The following is a 16,980-nucleotide window of genomic DNA, read 5'->3' on the forward strand; positions in this document are numbered from 1 at the left end:
TATTGTCTCCACTGTGACCATAAAGGAAGAGCCCTGAGCCTGTTTATTTATCTGCAAAAAAATAAATAAACAATGACCTCCAGTTTCCTGAGTGACAAGGGATAATGTGTGAATGTGTGTAACAGGTCTGTACCACCGCAAGACATGTTTTGACACTTGTTAACGGGGCCCAAACCAAGCAGTCACGGGAGCTGCCCTTGAAGAGCAGGAGCCAAGCAGATGAGGCAGGCCGCACAGGCGGGAGTGGAGGGAACACAAGACTGGAGGTACGACTGTGCACAAGACCTAAGAGAAAAACGGAGACAATTCAGCAGAGAGGACAGCCTGAAGCAGCTCAGCTCCTCCCTCTTTCTCTTCCCTCTGCAACGCTCGGGAAGTGGCCCACGACTTTCTCCTTTCCGGCTCCTCCTCCACCCCCTTAATTGGGCCTCTGTGCACTTCGCCGCTGGAAACACTCTTGCCTCGGTCTTCAGTACCAGCCTGTTGCCAGCCCAGCGCTCATCCTCGGGTCTTATCTTCCCTCCTCAGCAACCTGCATGTGCTCTTGACCTCCTTCTCTTTGAAACAACACCCCTGGGCTGCTATAGTATTTCCCTCCGCAGTGGACTCTCCCCTCTGTCTTCTTTGCTGGCTCCATCCCCCGTGCCGCCGTTGGACGTTGCTGTGGCTGGTACGGGACCTACTTCTTGTCAACACAGTCTCACTGGGAGACTCGTCCATCCTCAAGGCTTACCCACTGCCTCCGTGTGGGATGTCCAAGTTGCCACCTCTAGCCCAGTGTCCACCCGAGCCCCGGACCCACACACACCTGCCTGCTAGACATCATGATGGGCATGTACTTCAGGCAGTTTGAACTCAAAATGAGCCCAGGGGGGCTCAGTGCACTCCCCCCATAGCTGCGGCTCTTTCTGGCCTCCTTCTGCCAGGGGTTGGCATCACCAGTGCAGGTTGCCCAAGTCAGATGCTGGGAATCATCCCTAATGTCTCCCTCGCTAACACCTGGATGCCCTCTCCTTTCATGTCTCAGTGCCTTTCTCTCCTTTCCTGTTGCAGAACAGCCCTTCATCTTAGCTCCTGCACTTTCTTTCACAGACTGCCCCTTTGCACTCTTACCCAAACTGCCAGAGAGGTCTCTGTGAAATGGAAATCAGCCCAGGTCACCCATATTCAGAAGCCTTTAATGGCCCTCCTTGGTTTTTGGAATAAGGGCTACACTTTATAGCATGAAACTTGGTAATTTCCAGCCTCTTCACTGCCCACCTTCCCGCTGTCCCTGGGTCTCGTGCTCCAGCCAGAGCAAACCTATGGAGCAGATTTACCTTACTTCCCAATATTCCTCCTAGTCCTTAGGGTTCAGCGTGAGAGTTACCTTCCCCAGGAAGCCTTCTCACTGGCCCAGGATGAGTTAGGGTCGCTCTGCCATGTTACCATAGCAGTTGTGCACAACAGCTCTCTTCCTACATCACATCGATGCTTTGTCTTCTCACTCCCCACATAAGACCATGCAGTCTTTGAAGTCAGGGATTGTCCTTATGGTTTGTTTTTCTACAGTGCTAAGAAATGTTTTCTGAAGTCAAAGGATGTGGAAAGGGTTTTGGAAGCAGATCTGAAGTGCCTTTAGGGAAATGGGTTACTCCACGTGCAGACACTGAACACTGAAAACACAATATACTTTCTTCCCTTTTCCCTAATAGAGACTCAGTTTTGTTCAGGAGGCAGCCATAGTGTTAACTACATTCCTTAGCCTCCTTCGTACAGCGCAGCCATGTGACCCAGTTTGGGTCAACAAGACTTAGTGAAAAGTAGCTAAGCATGTTTCGGGAAGAGCTGCTTCCCTGACGTAAGCACAGCCCTTTCCTATATTTCCTGTCTTTCATTTCCTTCCTGGAGTTAGGAGAGGAGACTGGAAGTGATGATGAGCCGGCCTTGAAGATGAGAGCCACACACTAAGGAATCCTGAAGGGGCCTCAGTCATGGCCACCCTACACTAGCTACTAGCAGACTTACTATGAGAGACAAATAAATCTCACTGGAGCCACTTCAGTTAGGTTTCTATTACATTTATTTAGTTGAACTCCACCTAGTAAAGTAAAGGCAGATGAAGGCAGAGAACCATCTGCAAGCATTTTTGAATTGGCCTTTCCTTTGAAGACGATGTTGGTCCTGACAGTAGTAAAAGGGCAAGGTTAACGGAGCAGGACGAGCTGAGGGCTGGAGAACCTGCCCCTGCCTGGGACTCAACCAGAGGGCCCTGACAAAGGCTTCAGGGTGTGAGGGAGAGGCTGCGGCCATGGCAGCCCTAATGTGCCTGTGACCTTGGCCTTCTCTGTTCTCTGCTTTGTTTCACTTGTGAAATGAGGTTGCTGGAATAGATAACTTTTCAAAGGGCATAGTGCTCAAGTCTTGGCTGTAGAGTCAGACAAAGCTGGGTTCAAGTTCCAGCTCCATTACTTAGTAGCTGTGTGTCTTCCAGTCACTTTTTTTAGTTGACCTAGATAGCATCACTGCCTGTAAAATCCAGACTGCAATAGTACCTTTAACTGTGGAGCTAATGCTGGATTCTATGGAATCACACATGCGGGTGCCCAGCAGAATGCCTGGCACATTCCGCCACGGGTGTCAGTCACAGTATGCTTGCAGTGTTCCGCGGTGGCAGTCATCCTTGTGTTTCAGGTTTTCTAGGACAGATGGGGCACCTGCAGTTTCATGCCTGCTCTGGCTCCCGGGTTGGTGCTGGGCTCAGGAAAGCCTCTCTGGGTGCTCTGCGCTCTGTAGCTGGGTGATGTGGCCAGAGGCCACCCACTATCCAATGGCTTTTCCTTCAGCACTGCATGCTGTTGTGTCCTGTGGTCCAAGTCCATGACAGCATGAAGGACAGGAGACAGGAGAAGCCCCAGGACACAGGACAGCCCAGATCAAGCCCAGAAAGACATCAGGCATTGGGGAGAAATAAGAAACCTATGTGGTCCGACCATCCTGTGGCCTTTGTTGTAGCCACTGTTTCTTGGGTATTGAGGGTGGGCTCGTGCTTTTCCTGAGAGTAGGGTGGGCTTGCAGAGGCCGGCTTTGCAGGGGACTACAGGAATTAGGGAGCTGGAAAAATACCTTCAGAACTGGCTTACTTACTGCAGCTGCTTTTAATAGAACTTTCTTATTTCTATCTTAAAAAGCCTCACCTTCCTCTTCGCTGCATTGGGAATCCTGGTGGGAAAAAAAATCTTGGGGGAAAAATAAAGCTGCTGTTCTATTCCAGCCTGAGAAGGAGGTCAGTGGGGTGCGTCTGTTTGTTCAGCCACCCCCACTCCCCATCTTCCCCGCAGTACTCCAGGCCAACCCAGCGAAGCTGACACTTGACAGCGTCTGCAGTTTACCTTGGCTCAGGTCCACAGAGTTCGGCCCGGCCCGGGGCGGCCCCCACTTCTCCACCTTGATACCGGCCCCCCTCGCCAGCGCTGAGAACAGCTTAAATATAAATCAGTCCTTGACACAAACAGAACCTCAGCGAGTCTCAGAGCCATCACCGGAACCGAGTGAGAGTCCAGGTTTTCTTTCGGCGAGTACAAACAAGCCGAGACCGGCTCAGTAAATCTCCCCGAGTGCGTCGGGAGGGGCGCGGGGGCTCCCCTCTCCTCCAGAAGTCCAGGCTCCCCTCCAACATCCCTGGCTCCCGTTGGCCCCTCCAGCACCCCTCGGTCCTTCTCCGGCCTCCTCCTGCCCCCATAGCCCTGCCGACCCCTTCTCTGGTCCCCTTCAGTCCCCCGCCATTGGGTTCCCTCTGCACCCGCCCAGCCAGTCCCACCCGGCGACCCCACCCTCCTGCAGCCTCCCGGCCCCTCCAGCCACTACCTTCCTTTCCCCGGGCCCGCCACACCCCCAAACCCCTCCGGCCAGGCGGGACCTTCTCCAGAGACGGTCAAGCCTCAAGGGTCCAAGCCGAGCTCCAGGAGCAGAGAAACAATCCTGGGCCGGGAACAAAGTCAAGCGCGGCGCGGCGCCGCGTCACACCTGTCGGAGGGGCGGCAGCGGCGGGGGTGGGGGCGGGAGCGGGGGCTCGCACCGCCTGGGACAAGCTAGGAGAAGAGGGAGGAGAGAGAGCGCGTTTCTTCGTAGGCGGTGCCGGCGGCGGCGGCGGCTACTTATAAAACTTCTCGGCGCGCACTCTCTGGCTCAGTCCCCGCTCTGCGGACCTCCTTCAGCCACCGCGGCCACGCACGACACCCACGCGCCGGACCGCACTAGCCCGACGCCCGGTCCTTGCTCTACGGGCCTCCGCCCCGGGACCTGCAGCCAACGCCCTGACCCGGCCAGAGGGGACACCGCCTCGCGCCGCTGCTGTCGTTCGACCGCGCTCCCGCCCCGCTGTTGCCCGCCACCATGGGGCTGCTGCCCAAGCCTGGTGCGCGGCAGGGCGGCGGCGCCTCCTCGGGCCCAGCCGGCCGCTGTTCCCGCTCTATCTTCAGCAACGTTAAGGTGAGCGGAGAACCCGAAACCATCCTGGCCCGAGCAGCGCCGGGTGCACCTTCGCGGAGCCCACGAGGCTCCGGATGCGCCCAGGACTCCCTGCTCCGCCCTCAGTGCTTCGCTCCGGGAAGCATACCCCGGACCTGGCACGAACGCGTGCTGGGTGTGTGTATGTGTTGTGTTGTGTGCGTGTGGGTGTGTGTGCGCGCGCGCGCTCACATGCCCTCATCAGTATAAGAAACAGGAAAGTAAAGTACCTGCTTATCGGGATAACGCTATTCAGATAATCCCGGGACTAGCCCAGGGAGTCGGTCTGTTATCTGATTGAAAAAGGACATCCCGTGGGGCACTTTTTCGAGATCTCCTGCAGGCAGTTACTTCCTTTAGGAGGTGTGCTTGGAAGTGCCCCTGTCTGGCGCCCTGTCGGGGAAGGCTGTGGTCCCTCTGGGATGGAGGGGATGAGAGCCCAACTCATCTGTGGTGGGTGGTAGAAGGGATGTTCTCCTTCCCCAGGCTTTCCTCTTCCCGAAGAGCAGCAGCGTAGAGACTCTGCTACCTCCCTGCCTGCAGCGTTTAGTATTTCCCCAGGATGGCTCTCTCAACCCTGTGCGTTGGGGCCAGTTTCCTAGGTCCGGAAATGGCCCCAGGAAAGCAGTGGGTTCACACAGTCGGTTCAGTAAGGGCTAGACAAGTTCTGGGGAGTGGGCAAAGAGGTGGGGTGGAGGCAGCTGCCCAGTGAGGACACTTTCTTCTCTAGGGGTCAGGAATGCCTTCCACTCCCTCACTTGTCTAAGAGGACCCTGGATGGTTGAATCCTCGCTCAGGCTTTTTTTTTTGCCTGTTCTGGCTGGTTAGAGCATCTGATAATGCACCTGCCGAGGGGGCAAAGCTGGTGAGAATGTGGAAGGTTGCAGAGCCTACATCAGGGCTCCCTGGGGTCAGGGTGGGGATTTAAGGTGCAGAGCTGTTGTTTCGGACAACCATACAACCATATGGGTAAAGCCTCTAATGGGGCAACTAAGAGGATCCTAGATGTGAATGTCCAATGCAAGGGGTTCCGGAGGTCACAGTGGATCTCACCTACACACTTACTCATATTGTTGGCAGTGGACCTGAATCCTCACTCCCACTTCTGCTTTCTCCCTGCACCACAATATATAAAGGCTGAATCGATGCCACACAAATTTTGAGATGACTTAAGATAATCCTTAGATCTCTTCATTTTTAGCCAGACCTGGAGAATTCTGTGTGTGGTTTTGGTCCCGCCATTTAAAAGAGTCTTGGAGAAGTTTCAACAGACAATGGTGGAAATTTTGGTGTTTATAACTTAGGAGTTGGGAGGAAATGGTGGGGGAAATGGTTGGGTGGTCTGAAAAGAGAGGGTCTCAGGAGGGAGCCAGGGTGGGGGCAACTTCCGTTATTTTCACCAAGAAGGGCAGGAAGGACAACTTGTTCCAGAACAGACCCCTGACAGCGAGGGCAACCCCAAATGAGGTTGATCCACTTAGACCCTCCCTGAGTCCCTAAAATAAATGCATCTACGGCTGCAGTTTCTTTGAAGATCTGTAAAAATAAGACAATTTCTCACATGCTGATGTTTTAGCCACACGTGCCTGCAGCCTGGGCCCAGGCCAATTGGCCTCCTAAAGTCTCATACCAGTTGGGAGTTTTTCTTAACTCTAAACCCCAGATTTTCTTAATTATTGCCTCTGTTGATCCATAGTAATTCTAAGAACAGAGTTTGGCAAGACTTCCACTTGGCTTCCCATAGCAGCCTGAGAACAGGTACAGGGTTGGATATCTTAAGGCAAATATGGAGTCTGCAATTTTGTTAGTTAAACTTACTGGAAACCTTTTCTTCCAGAGGATATTACTGACCATCTAGGAGCTTTGTTTTTGATGGGAGAATTCCTCTTCCCTATGAGAGGCTGTGTGGCTTCCCTTCACCCTCCCAGTGGGGTATGTGTGACATGAGGCAAGGGACTGGGGAACCCATCCTTTTTCTAGGTTCCTTGTTCCTGGGACAGATGAGTCAATTTACTTTATGACATTCCTGCAAAACCTCATATACTGTATGGTTTAGGGGAAGGCGATGAAGTCAGGGGACACAGATCTAAGATCCAGTCCAGGCTTTTATAAACTAGGTGACACAGGGAAGCATTTCTCACCTTTCCTGGGCCTTGGAGTCGTTACATGAACACACTGGATAATATGAGCAAGTCCTACCTCTCGGAGCTCCGTGAGGATGACATGAGGTGAAGCACAGGAAAGGGCTTTGTGGGCCATGATAGGCTCTGGGATTGTCATCCGTGTGAGGCTAGTTCTTGCCTCAGTGAATTGGATACACATTCAAACATCATTTAGGACCTATTGTTCCACTAATTATAGTTAACAGTTAAGAGAAACTGTAGTTAATAATAATAATGTCCAAAATAATAGTAATAGCTAATAGCAATGGAGCTGTCTGACTGTAGCAGGAACTAAGCAAGTATTTTACCCATATTTAATCCTCATTACAATGCTCCCAAGTGGATACTAATACCATCCCCATTAATGTTGAGGAAAACAAGGCTTAGTGAGGCCAGTCCCTTCTATGTGGAGACAGAGCCAGAAGTGGGGGAGGTTAATATAGAGTCAGAGACCCCAAAGGCCCTCACCATCACACAGTGCGCTCAACTCTGGGCTAGCATGTGGGGATACCATGGTGCACTTACTTATTTCCAGTTGTTAGGACTTTCTCCAGGCCTGGTGACCCACACATCCCTGCCACCATCAGGTCACTGTGGTGGCTGCAGTGTGGCCACTCCCGTCACTGACAGGCTTGTACCCTTTCATTCTTCACAACTCTTCATCAAAAGAGCCAGCAACTCTCACTCTAGTGATGAGTTTTCTCTACCTCCTTCTGCAGGCATAAATACAATGGCAATTAATCTAGAGACAAGCTCTGTTGTCTCTGGCTTTGCAGGTTTCTTAAAATGTAGGGAAACTGCTCACCAGTCATTGTCAGAGCAAGCGGTTCGACATCCAGAACTCTAAAACTCTAAATTAAAAACAGGTTCATTCAACGGTTATGGGGGCGGGCAGCAACGGTTGGGAGGTAGGAAGGAGCCTTTGTGGCTAACTTTTATCCTGGCAGCCTCACAGAGATCTGTTTCTCCTTAAAATGAAACTCCTGGGGCCAAACTGAGGTTATCTTATAAAAGGAGCGGCTGATTGGTGACTGCTGCCCAACTTTCAGGCGGTACACACCCAGGGCCCCATGTAGTGAAACAATGTACATTCAGTGAGTGAGGGAGCATCCTGTGGGGGCGGGTGGAAGGATGGGGAGCAGCAGTGGGAAGAAAAGGAGAGACCGATCTGGCCTGAGTGGCCCTGGTGACCTCTGACCTGGGAGGGAGGGCCAAAAATGAGGGAGAGGTACTTGGCCTTGGCCTGTGTCCATAGCTCCTGAGGCCCAACCATGGGCTTAACCTCCAGGTTTCCAGAGGAAAGTGCTATATCCCAACAGCCTGTAATTCGTGCTCAGGAAAAGACTCAGTAGAATGCCCAGGGCCAAAGACTTTCTTAAGTGACCCCATGGGTTAAGACATGCCCTTTCCTCCTCAGGGGTGGTTTCTCTGACTCTGAAGACAGCATTTATTCCGTTTGCGTGGCATGAGTCCGAGTCTTGCCCCCTTGAGGGGGTGAGCAGGGAGAACAATGGGTGGAGTGGGGATCACAGGTCACTCAGACCCTTTCCTCCTGTCGTGATGCTCCAAGCCTTTCTTAGCTTTTGTTTCTCTCCTGGTGATGAATTTGTGACCTACACTGCCTCAGAACAAACGGAAGAACAATTTAGATCTCATAACAGGTAGCTCATTTCATCTCTCTGATCCTTCTCTTGTCTGTGACAGTGACTACTCTTCTTTCCATTGTAGGAGACCCAGATGTTGGAATGCTGGGGTGGGGGCATGGCTCCCCCTCACCTTCTTCTGCTCTGCTTGCAGAACAGGTCATGGCCCACGCAGAGGAAGATGGGTGGCCCCCCAGTCCAGGCCTCACCCCTCCTTGTTCTCCCTCTTCACACCCCTGCTTCGTTTTATCCTGTTCTGTGGTTTTAATCACCTCTTGCCCTTATTTTATGCCCTTTCTGCCTTTGGAGGCACTAGCCTGCCAAGAGTTCCAGTTACATGCTGAAGCCGAGAGACAGTAATGGCGGAGCTGAGAAGCCAGGGGTGCACCTGGCGAAGGGGTCCATCACAGGACCTTATGTGGGGCTGGGCTAGTGCAGCCCTCATTCTGCTTTATAAGTTCACTTATGTGTCCCTTGGGAATTGCATTCTTTGTTTCTGTTGAAGAAGGGTGTAAAGAAATAGCTATGTGAATTTCCACTTGTCTTTACCCCACAGGACCAGGACAGGTGTGTTGTCACTACAGTACTTGGTCCTCTTCTGAGGGACCATGGGAGAAAGCTGGGTTCTTAGTTCCAGACAAAGCTTTATTTATTTATGAGTTTTTGAAACAATTATAGATTCATAGGGAAAATAGTACTGAGATGTCCTATGTACCTTTCACTCAGTTTCTCCCAATGGTTCCATCTTATAAAACTACAGTATAATACTGAAAGCAGGAAATAGACATTGCTATAATATATATGTAGAGTTCTGTGCCATTGTATCAAATGTAGAGATTCATGGAACCACCACTTCACCACTTCAATACACAGAACTGGTCCTTCACCAGAGATCTCCTTGATAGTCACGCCCATCCCTTTTCGACTGCTATCCCAATGCCTCACAGCCGCTTACCTGTTCTCCAGGGCTGTAATTTTTTCACTTGGAGAACGTTATATAAATGGAATCATACAATGTGTGACCTTTTGAGACTGGTGTTTTTCCATTCAGCACAAGGCCCTTGAGATCCATCCAGGTTGTTGCATTGTACGCACAGTTTGTTCCTTTTCATTACTGAGTAGTACCCCATTGCATGGATGTACTGTGACTTGTCTAACAAATCACCTATTGAAGGACATTTGGGGTGTTTCCAGTTTGGGGCTATTACAATAAAGCTGCTATGAACAGTTGTGTACAGCTTTTTGTGTGGACATAAATGTTCATTTCTTTGGTGTGAATGTCCAGGAGCACATTTGCTGGGACTTAGGTATTTGCATGTTGATTTTTAAAAAAAGATTTTATTTATTCATTTCTAGAGAGAGGGGAATGGAGGGAGAAAGAAAGGGAGAGAAGCATCAATGTGAGATAGAAACATCAATCAGTTGCCTCTCATACACGCCTGGACCTCAGGATGAAACTCACAACCCAGACTTTGCAGGATGACGCCCAACCGAGCCACACCTGTCAGGGTGTGTGCTGATATTTTTTTTTTTAAAGGACCTGTCAAACTATTTCTGGAGTGGCCATACCGTTTTACATTTTCCCTGGCAATGTATGAGAGATCCAGTTTCTCTGTATTCTTGCCAGCATTTGGTGTTAGCTATTCTAAGAGGTGTGTAGTGACTTCTCATCATGGTTCTAACTTGCATTTCCCTAATGGCTAGTGATGTTGGACATCTTTTTGTGTATTTATCTGCCACGTGTATTTCCTTTTCATTGAAATGTCTGCTCATATTATTTTATTCATTTTTAATTGGATTATTTTTTACTATTGTTTTGAGAGTTCTTTTTACTTACAAGATATAAGTCCTTTGTTGGGCATGTGGTTGGCAAATATTTTCTGCCAGGTGGTTGCTTTTCATCCTCTTAACAAGATATTTCAAAAAGTAAAAGGTTTGATGCTGATGAAGTCTTAATTTATCATTTTTCTATATTCTGGATCCTGTTTCTGGTATAAGGTATAAGAACCCTTCACTGAACCCTAGTTAGTCCCTGAAGATTTATACCTGGTTGTTTTCTAATTTGGCATTTAAATCTGTAATTTACTTTGAGTTAATTTTTATAGAGGTTTAGGTCAAGGTTAATTTTTTTTTTTTTTTTTTTTTTTTTTGCCTGTGGTTATCCAATTACTCCTGCACCATTTGTTGCAAAGACTAACCATTCTTTATTGAGTTGCCTTGGCAACTTTGTTGAAAATTAGTTAGCCTTACTTATGTGGGTCTATTCTGGATTTTCCATTCTGTTTCACTGATGTATGTGTGTATCTGCCAGTAGCACCCTGTCCTGATTACTGTAGCTATACATCAAGTCTTGAAATTAGGTAAAAGTTTGATTTCTGTTCTGCAATAGTATGTGTTTATCTTATAGACGCCAAATTTTATAACCCATTCAGTTTCCCTTCTATTGCACTTGGACTTTAGGAAGATTTAAGGACAGATTTAAAGCTGAGTTTTAGTAACTAGATGGGGTTTTACACCTATTATGTGTTCCAGCTTTTCTTCTGAAAATGGTTGTCTTATCTCTTGAACTTGATTTTTAAGTCTATGTTCCTAAACTTTTGTATAACAGCCTTGCAAGGGAGGTACCAGCATCTCCATTTCACACGAGGAAACCTAGACTCTTCCAAGACCACACATCCAGCAAATGGCAAAGCAGGCTTTTCTATCAGGAGCCTTATCGCTTCCCAGATCTCTTCTTCCCAAGCCTGCAGAATGCCTCTCAATTCTATAATCTCTAGTCCGGGAACATTTGGGCCTGAGCTCAATGATCTCTGACGTCCTTTCAAGTTCTCAGATTCTCATCTCATTGCTGTTCTGTTGCTGATTGAGATGAGAGTAGGAGCAGGGCCATGTGGGTCTGGGCTTAGCCAGGAGATCTGCCTGCTAGAAACCTGGCAAAACTGGAAGGTGCTGGCTGGCTAGGTTGTCTTCCATCAACCCCCAGCTCTCGCTCTCGGTTTAAGGATCTTGATTCCCTGGGCATGTCTTACTGTTTGGGATGGATTAAATTTGATCAGGGGTGGGGGATGAAACCAAGGCAGGGCATGTCAGACTCCACTGCAGGGTTGAAGGATGGGATGATATAATCCGGTGGGCAGCCCTCTTTCTGAGCTGAGCTGTCTTCCTGACCTCTTCACCCTGTTTAATGGAAATGTTAAGGATGCTCAGGGGGAAATGCTAAAGGCTCAGACACAGCACCAGCCCAAGACTTGTGACCTTTGGGACACTCAGTCTAGTCAGCATTGGCAAGCTAACCCTTTCTCAGAGACTTAGTGTGCACCCAAGTCCTGTAGGAACCTGGGAGTTCTGATGACAAGTCTCATTTTGTTTTCCCAAACATCAGCAATACCTATTCATTTAGGTTCTGAACAATGCTCCACCCTTGGGAGGTGTGACCTAGAGCACACAGCCTTGGTGAAAATGCAAATGTTGGGGGTGGGGGGTGGGGAGGGAGGACTACAATAAGCCGGTGTTGTCAGACTCCCCCACATGATGTCCTGAATTCTAGGAGGTGGTGAACCAGTTTCCACCTAGGGGCAGCACAAGGGGCAGAAGGGAGGTGTCTGGAGATATGGCTTGATGAGCCATGAGTATCACATTTCTGTCATAGTACATGTTTTATTTTTGCTTTTCAATTATTTTTTTTTGTTTCTATTTTTATTGCATTTTTTCATTATCATTTATCTCCCCATACCCTCTTCTACCTCCACCCCCCCCTGCCTGCAATCACCACACTGTTGTCCATGTCCATGAGTTCTTTCTCTTTTTTTCTTTTTTGCTCAGTTCCCTCCACCCCTCAACCCCCTCCCCACACTGCTGTCATCCTCCTGTGAGTCTGCCTCTGTTTTGCTTGTTAGTTCAATTTTTGATAATTTATGTTTTATCTTAAAACTAAGTGAATGCTATAGTTTTTCCACAATATCTATGTGCTTCCAAGTAGTATGCTGTCTTTGCCCTCAAATCTCGGAGTAACAGGGATGCTCCAGAAGGTTGTGCGTGCGGAGCTCGTGGCTCCCAGATGTGGCTCCCCAGTGGAGCATACCCATTTTGGGAAACACAGCACAGGCCAACTCAAGTCAGAACTAGTTTATCCGGTTAGTTCTCCCAGCCAACTTGTTGGGCGCAGAGGGAACGGGTACCTAAAAAGTTTAAGTGGGACAGATGTAGGGTGTGGATGTCAGACAAGTCTCAGGCTGAGCCCTGTGGGACACTCCCAGACAGGATCCCCCATGGGCCTGGAGGAAGGGGAGAGTGGCAAATCGAGGGATAGGGAAGACAGCAGTTTCCTAGAGTTATGTCTGTCCTGCCACCTGCCAAAGAGATCGCAAGGCCGCAAGATGGAATTAAACTGATCACTCTCGCAATCTGTTTTAGAAGTCATTCCTGCCTGCCTCCTTGGGCCCTGTTGAAATCTTTCTGCTTTGCCTCTGAGTCACAGTGCATTAGAGAGAAGTGATTGGGAGCTGAGCTCGGTGCCAGGGCCTGGACTTCACTCCTGCATCAGCCAGCACCGAGTGTCTCCCGTGTGAGGCTCTTTATCAGGCATCACTATTGGCACTTGGCTCCCTGAGAGGCTCCCGAACTTCCAGGAAACAACTGCCTCTAAGTTTCCTGCTCCCCAGTGTGACCAACTAACATGATTGGCCCAGGACTGAAGGAGGGGTTCCTGGGACCCAGGACTTTCAGTTTTAAAACTGGGAAAGTTCTGGGCAAATTGGGACCAGTGGCTCACCCTCCTGCCTCCTGTGCTGTGATATTTTACAAGGATAGAATGCCACCCTCTGACTGTGGGACGGGGAGGCACACAGTGAGGTCAGGATGGTGCCCAGAAATGGCAGCAAAGCTCTGCAATCTGTGGCAGGAAGAAACGGGCGGCTTCCCGAGCGAAGAGAGCCACAGAGTGTCAAGGCCCATTTCTCTCTCTTGTTTGTGTGGGGAAGTCCTCATTGCTCGTCATGATTTTTATGACATTCTAAACTTTTCATTATCGAGAACCTATGCAAATGATGCTAAAACTGAGCTCTAGAAAGATGGCACTTCCTGGCTTATAGAATCCCTGAATTTTAAAATTGGAAGTGACTAGAAAGCGCATCTGCTCAAAGAAGCAGGATCCCTCTTTTGCCTGGCCCCTGTGATGGGGACCTCACCGCATTACAAGGCAGGCCCAGCAACTAAGTGGTAGCACCCCAGGCGTTTAGTGAGTCTTCCCTGTGCTGAGCTGAAATCTGCCCTTGCTCTTGCATGGAAATCCCCCAGAGGGATGCTGGCAGAATCCCCCTCTTCCGGTCACTCTCCTCACTGTTTCTTAGAGAAAGCAGTCTCCCCTCTCCCACAAGGCCTTGTAAGTGAAGAGCTGCTCAGCAGGGTTGAAACGAAAAGCCACCCTCCTCTAAAAGCCGAACCAAGCTCTGAAGGTGGGTGTGACTGAGGGGCATTGTGGTCCAAGGCTCCTGTTGTCCCAGAGCATGAAGCTTCTTCCTCTGCTGGCTCTGATCACTGCAAGGAGCTTCTTTGTCGCTCATAGGAGACCTCAGGCTTTGGGAGACCTCTAGGCTCAGGGTTTCCTAGAACCAGCAGAGCCCTTCCTGTGATAGGGACCCCACCCATCACCTTGCAAGTTTGTTATGCCCTCGTGGGCTCTAAAGCCTGCTCCCACCCATCTCTCACTCTCTTCCCATCTCTCTCTGTCCTCACCCCCCATCTATCTCTCGCTTTCCCTGACTTTGGGAACTTTCATGGAATGTCCTTGCCGAGGCTTGATGAGTCCCAGACAGGCTTTTGAGTCCACCCTCCAGCTATATGACGCCTGATACATCAGCAGTTGGACAGTCAATAAACAGATACTGGGACATCCATCAATGAAATCTTTACAAATCATTTCTTAAAGTTTTATTGAGAAAAGTTTAAACTTGGGGGAAGGGTTTATTCTATAATATTAAGTAGAGATGGCAGGATGGACAACATATATAGAGATGATCCATTTTTTAAAATGTATTGATTTGAGAGAGAGATCAATTTGTTGTTCCACTTATTTATGATTTTATGCATTCATTGGTTGACTCTTGTATGTGCCCTGACTGGAGACTGAACCCACAACCTTGGTGTATCAGGACAACACTAACCAGGAGCAACCCGGCCAGGGTGAGATGATCCAAATTCTTAAGAAGGCTTGAAGAAGTTATACCTAAACGGAGATTAGTTCTCTGTTTTGGAAACCTACAAATGGTTTTGTTTTTCTTCTTTGTGACTTTCTATGTTTTCCATTTTTCTACCATAAACATGTCTTGTTATTATAATTAGAAAAAATGACCAGTTAAAAAGCCCTGATGTCTGTGGCTACCCCTGTGCCCTGCTTTGCTGGGTGCAATGAGATACCTCATTGTGGTAAATGAAATGCTGTGTAAAACGGGAGGTGGCTGGTCTCCAGGACCCTGAGGATGGACCAAGGATGTGGCCAGGATGGCAGCCAAGGGGATAGGGTTGCCTGGAAGGACCATTCCTGCAGTGCCCATCACTGTTCCCACTGCATTGGTATATATATTATCACATTTGAGTCATGGCTCCCCAGTGATGGAGGGAAAGTCAGATTACAATACTTTTAACTCTTAAAGAGAGGTAACACTATGAAACATTTTCTGGGAACAGTGAGAGGTGTTTGTATCCAGGAAGCCCTTTCTGCTCTTCTGGTGTCCTCTCCCAGGGGCTGGCTCAGGGCTTGGGAATCCAGCCCAAAGGGTTGGCCAAACATCTCAGAGAAGTGAGTGTATCTGATGAGCTTTGTGCCATTAAGGGGAGGTGGTGTGGACAGAGGCTGGGACAGGATCTGCTGGGTGCCTCCTGGGACCTGGTCCTGAGTCTGGAGTTTAACACCTGGGAGGATGTGGGGACACCCCTGGGTGGGCTTTCATGCAGTCATTTGGTGAGCCTTGATTGACACCAGCTGTTTGCAAGACAGTGCTCTGCTAGTGTCGTTGACAGGAGAGGTTTCAGACCTCCGAGGCCAGGAATGATGTCAGAATGTCTGCGAGAGACACAGTTATTCATGTCTTCATTTCATAACCTGAAATTATTGATCACCTACCATCAACCATTGGAGGTGTAATAATGAATGGACAAGAGCAGGCTATGAGAGGTATATGAGGACTGTCTGGAAAAAGTCCAAACATTGCTAATACGTATAACCTCAGCATGGCAAACACAGCCATGAATCAGACTAGGTTTCTATATTCCAAAGGTTCTGGTTAGTTGGGATAAGATGGACCTTAAAAAACTATAGTGAACTATGGTCTCCATCAACATGACAGGTTCACATGAACATGGGACCTTCCTACCACAAATACCTAGGGATGTTACATAAACTAGAATGCCAACACATATTTCAATACATAGCTGAGCTTGAAAGAAAGTGAAATAATTAGGTGCAAGAAATGAAGAGAGTTGAACACCAAAGCAATGAGTGTACCAGCTGACCCTGCAGCACGTGTTCAGGGAGAAATGTGTGTGGTGTGATTGGACCAGTAAAGAAACCCTAAGGAAACTCCTCATGCATAAATCTGGACCCCTTGGTGAGAAGGGAACTGACATAAGTCTGCCCACCACCCTAGGAACAGCAAAGAGGCTTGTCTCTAACAGGACCTCTGGGTGAAATAATTCCTTTTAGAAATCAAAACCCCAAGCCTGTGCCATATGGCACGGAACTGAATTTGTACGATGCATGTGGTAAGGGAATCTCTAAGCAAATAAATTAGCATAAACCATTGCTTCTAGGCTGGTGAAACTCTTTGCCATCTGGTAAACACCAGAGTAAACCCACTCTGGAGGGATACTTCCACAATTCAGACTAACTGGAATCCCCAAGAGAAATCAATGCCCATGAAAGAGGAGCTTATAACAAAAAGTTACACAGTGAGGCCTTTGCTGGGTAGCTCAGTTGGTTAGAATGTTGTCCCAATAGACCAAGGTTCGATCCCCGGTCAAGGCACATACAAAAACAATCAATGAATTCATAAATAAGTAGAACAACAAATTGATCTCTTTCTCTCTCTTTCTTCTTTCCTCTCTCTAAAATCAATTTTTAAAAGAAGTTACACAAGCAAACAATGCATCCTAAGCAACACGCAGCAGATAATTCAATGAAGAAGATTAGCACTGCAAAATTTTGAGATAATGGGAAATTCTGGAAGAGACTATAAAAATACATTAAAATGTTTAAAGAGGTACAAGAAGAACTAGAACACCAGGAAAGAAAAAACGCTATGAAAAAGGAACAGGTAAATTTGATAAACACATAGGAATTCTAGTAATAAAAAATATTGATATAAAAAATAAAAACCCAGCAAATGGTTATATAGCAGATTAGATGCACTAAGTGGTTAGATAAGAGAATTTCCCAATTTGAAATCGTTAACTTAATCATATCTGCACTAATTGCTAATTAGTGCGTGGAAGACAGGGTTGAAGAAGTCACCCTGAATGCCACACAGAGTAATGAAGAAATATCTAGACAGGAAGGACTGAGTCCAAGGTGAGTCTGAAATGAGTGAGAATAAAGCAAATATGTGATATAGTATTAGAAAAAGTTGTAGAGAATTTCCAAAATTCATAAATCATATGGTACCTTGATCTAAAGACAGCACAGTAAGTTCTGA

General features: G+C 48.3%; 1 protein-coding gene across 1 annotated transcript in view; it reads left to right on the top strand.

The window, feature by feature from the left end:
• Window positions 1-4,114: 4,114 nt before the first annotated feature.
• The window catches only part of SLCO2A1 (solute carrier organic anion transporter family member 2A1), a 75,061-nt gene continuing 62,195 nt past the window's right edge, over window positions 4,115-16,980 (top strand). Inside the window, exon 1 of the mRNA XM_090284320.1 lies at window positions 4,115-4,470. Within this exon, the coding sequence (XP_090140446.1) occupies window positions 4,375-4,470 (96 nt within the window). The 5' untranslated portion in view covers window positions 4,115-4,374. The remainder of the gene's footprint in view (window positions 4,471-16,980) is intronic.

The sequence above is a fragment of the Furipterus horrens genome, unplaced genomic scaffold (assembly GCF_987537825.1).
Source record: "Furipterus horrens unplaced genomic scaffold, mFurHor1.1.pri manual_scaffold_7, whole genome shotgun sequence".
NCBI classification, from domain to species: domain Eukaryota; kingdom Metazoa; phylum Chordata; class Mammalia; order Chiroptera; family Furipteridae; genus Furipterus; species Furipterus horrens.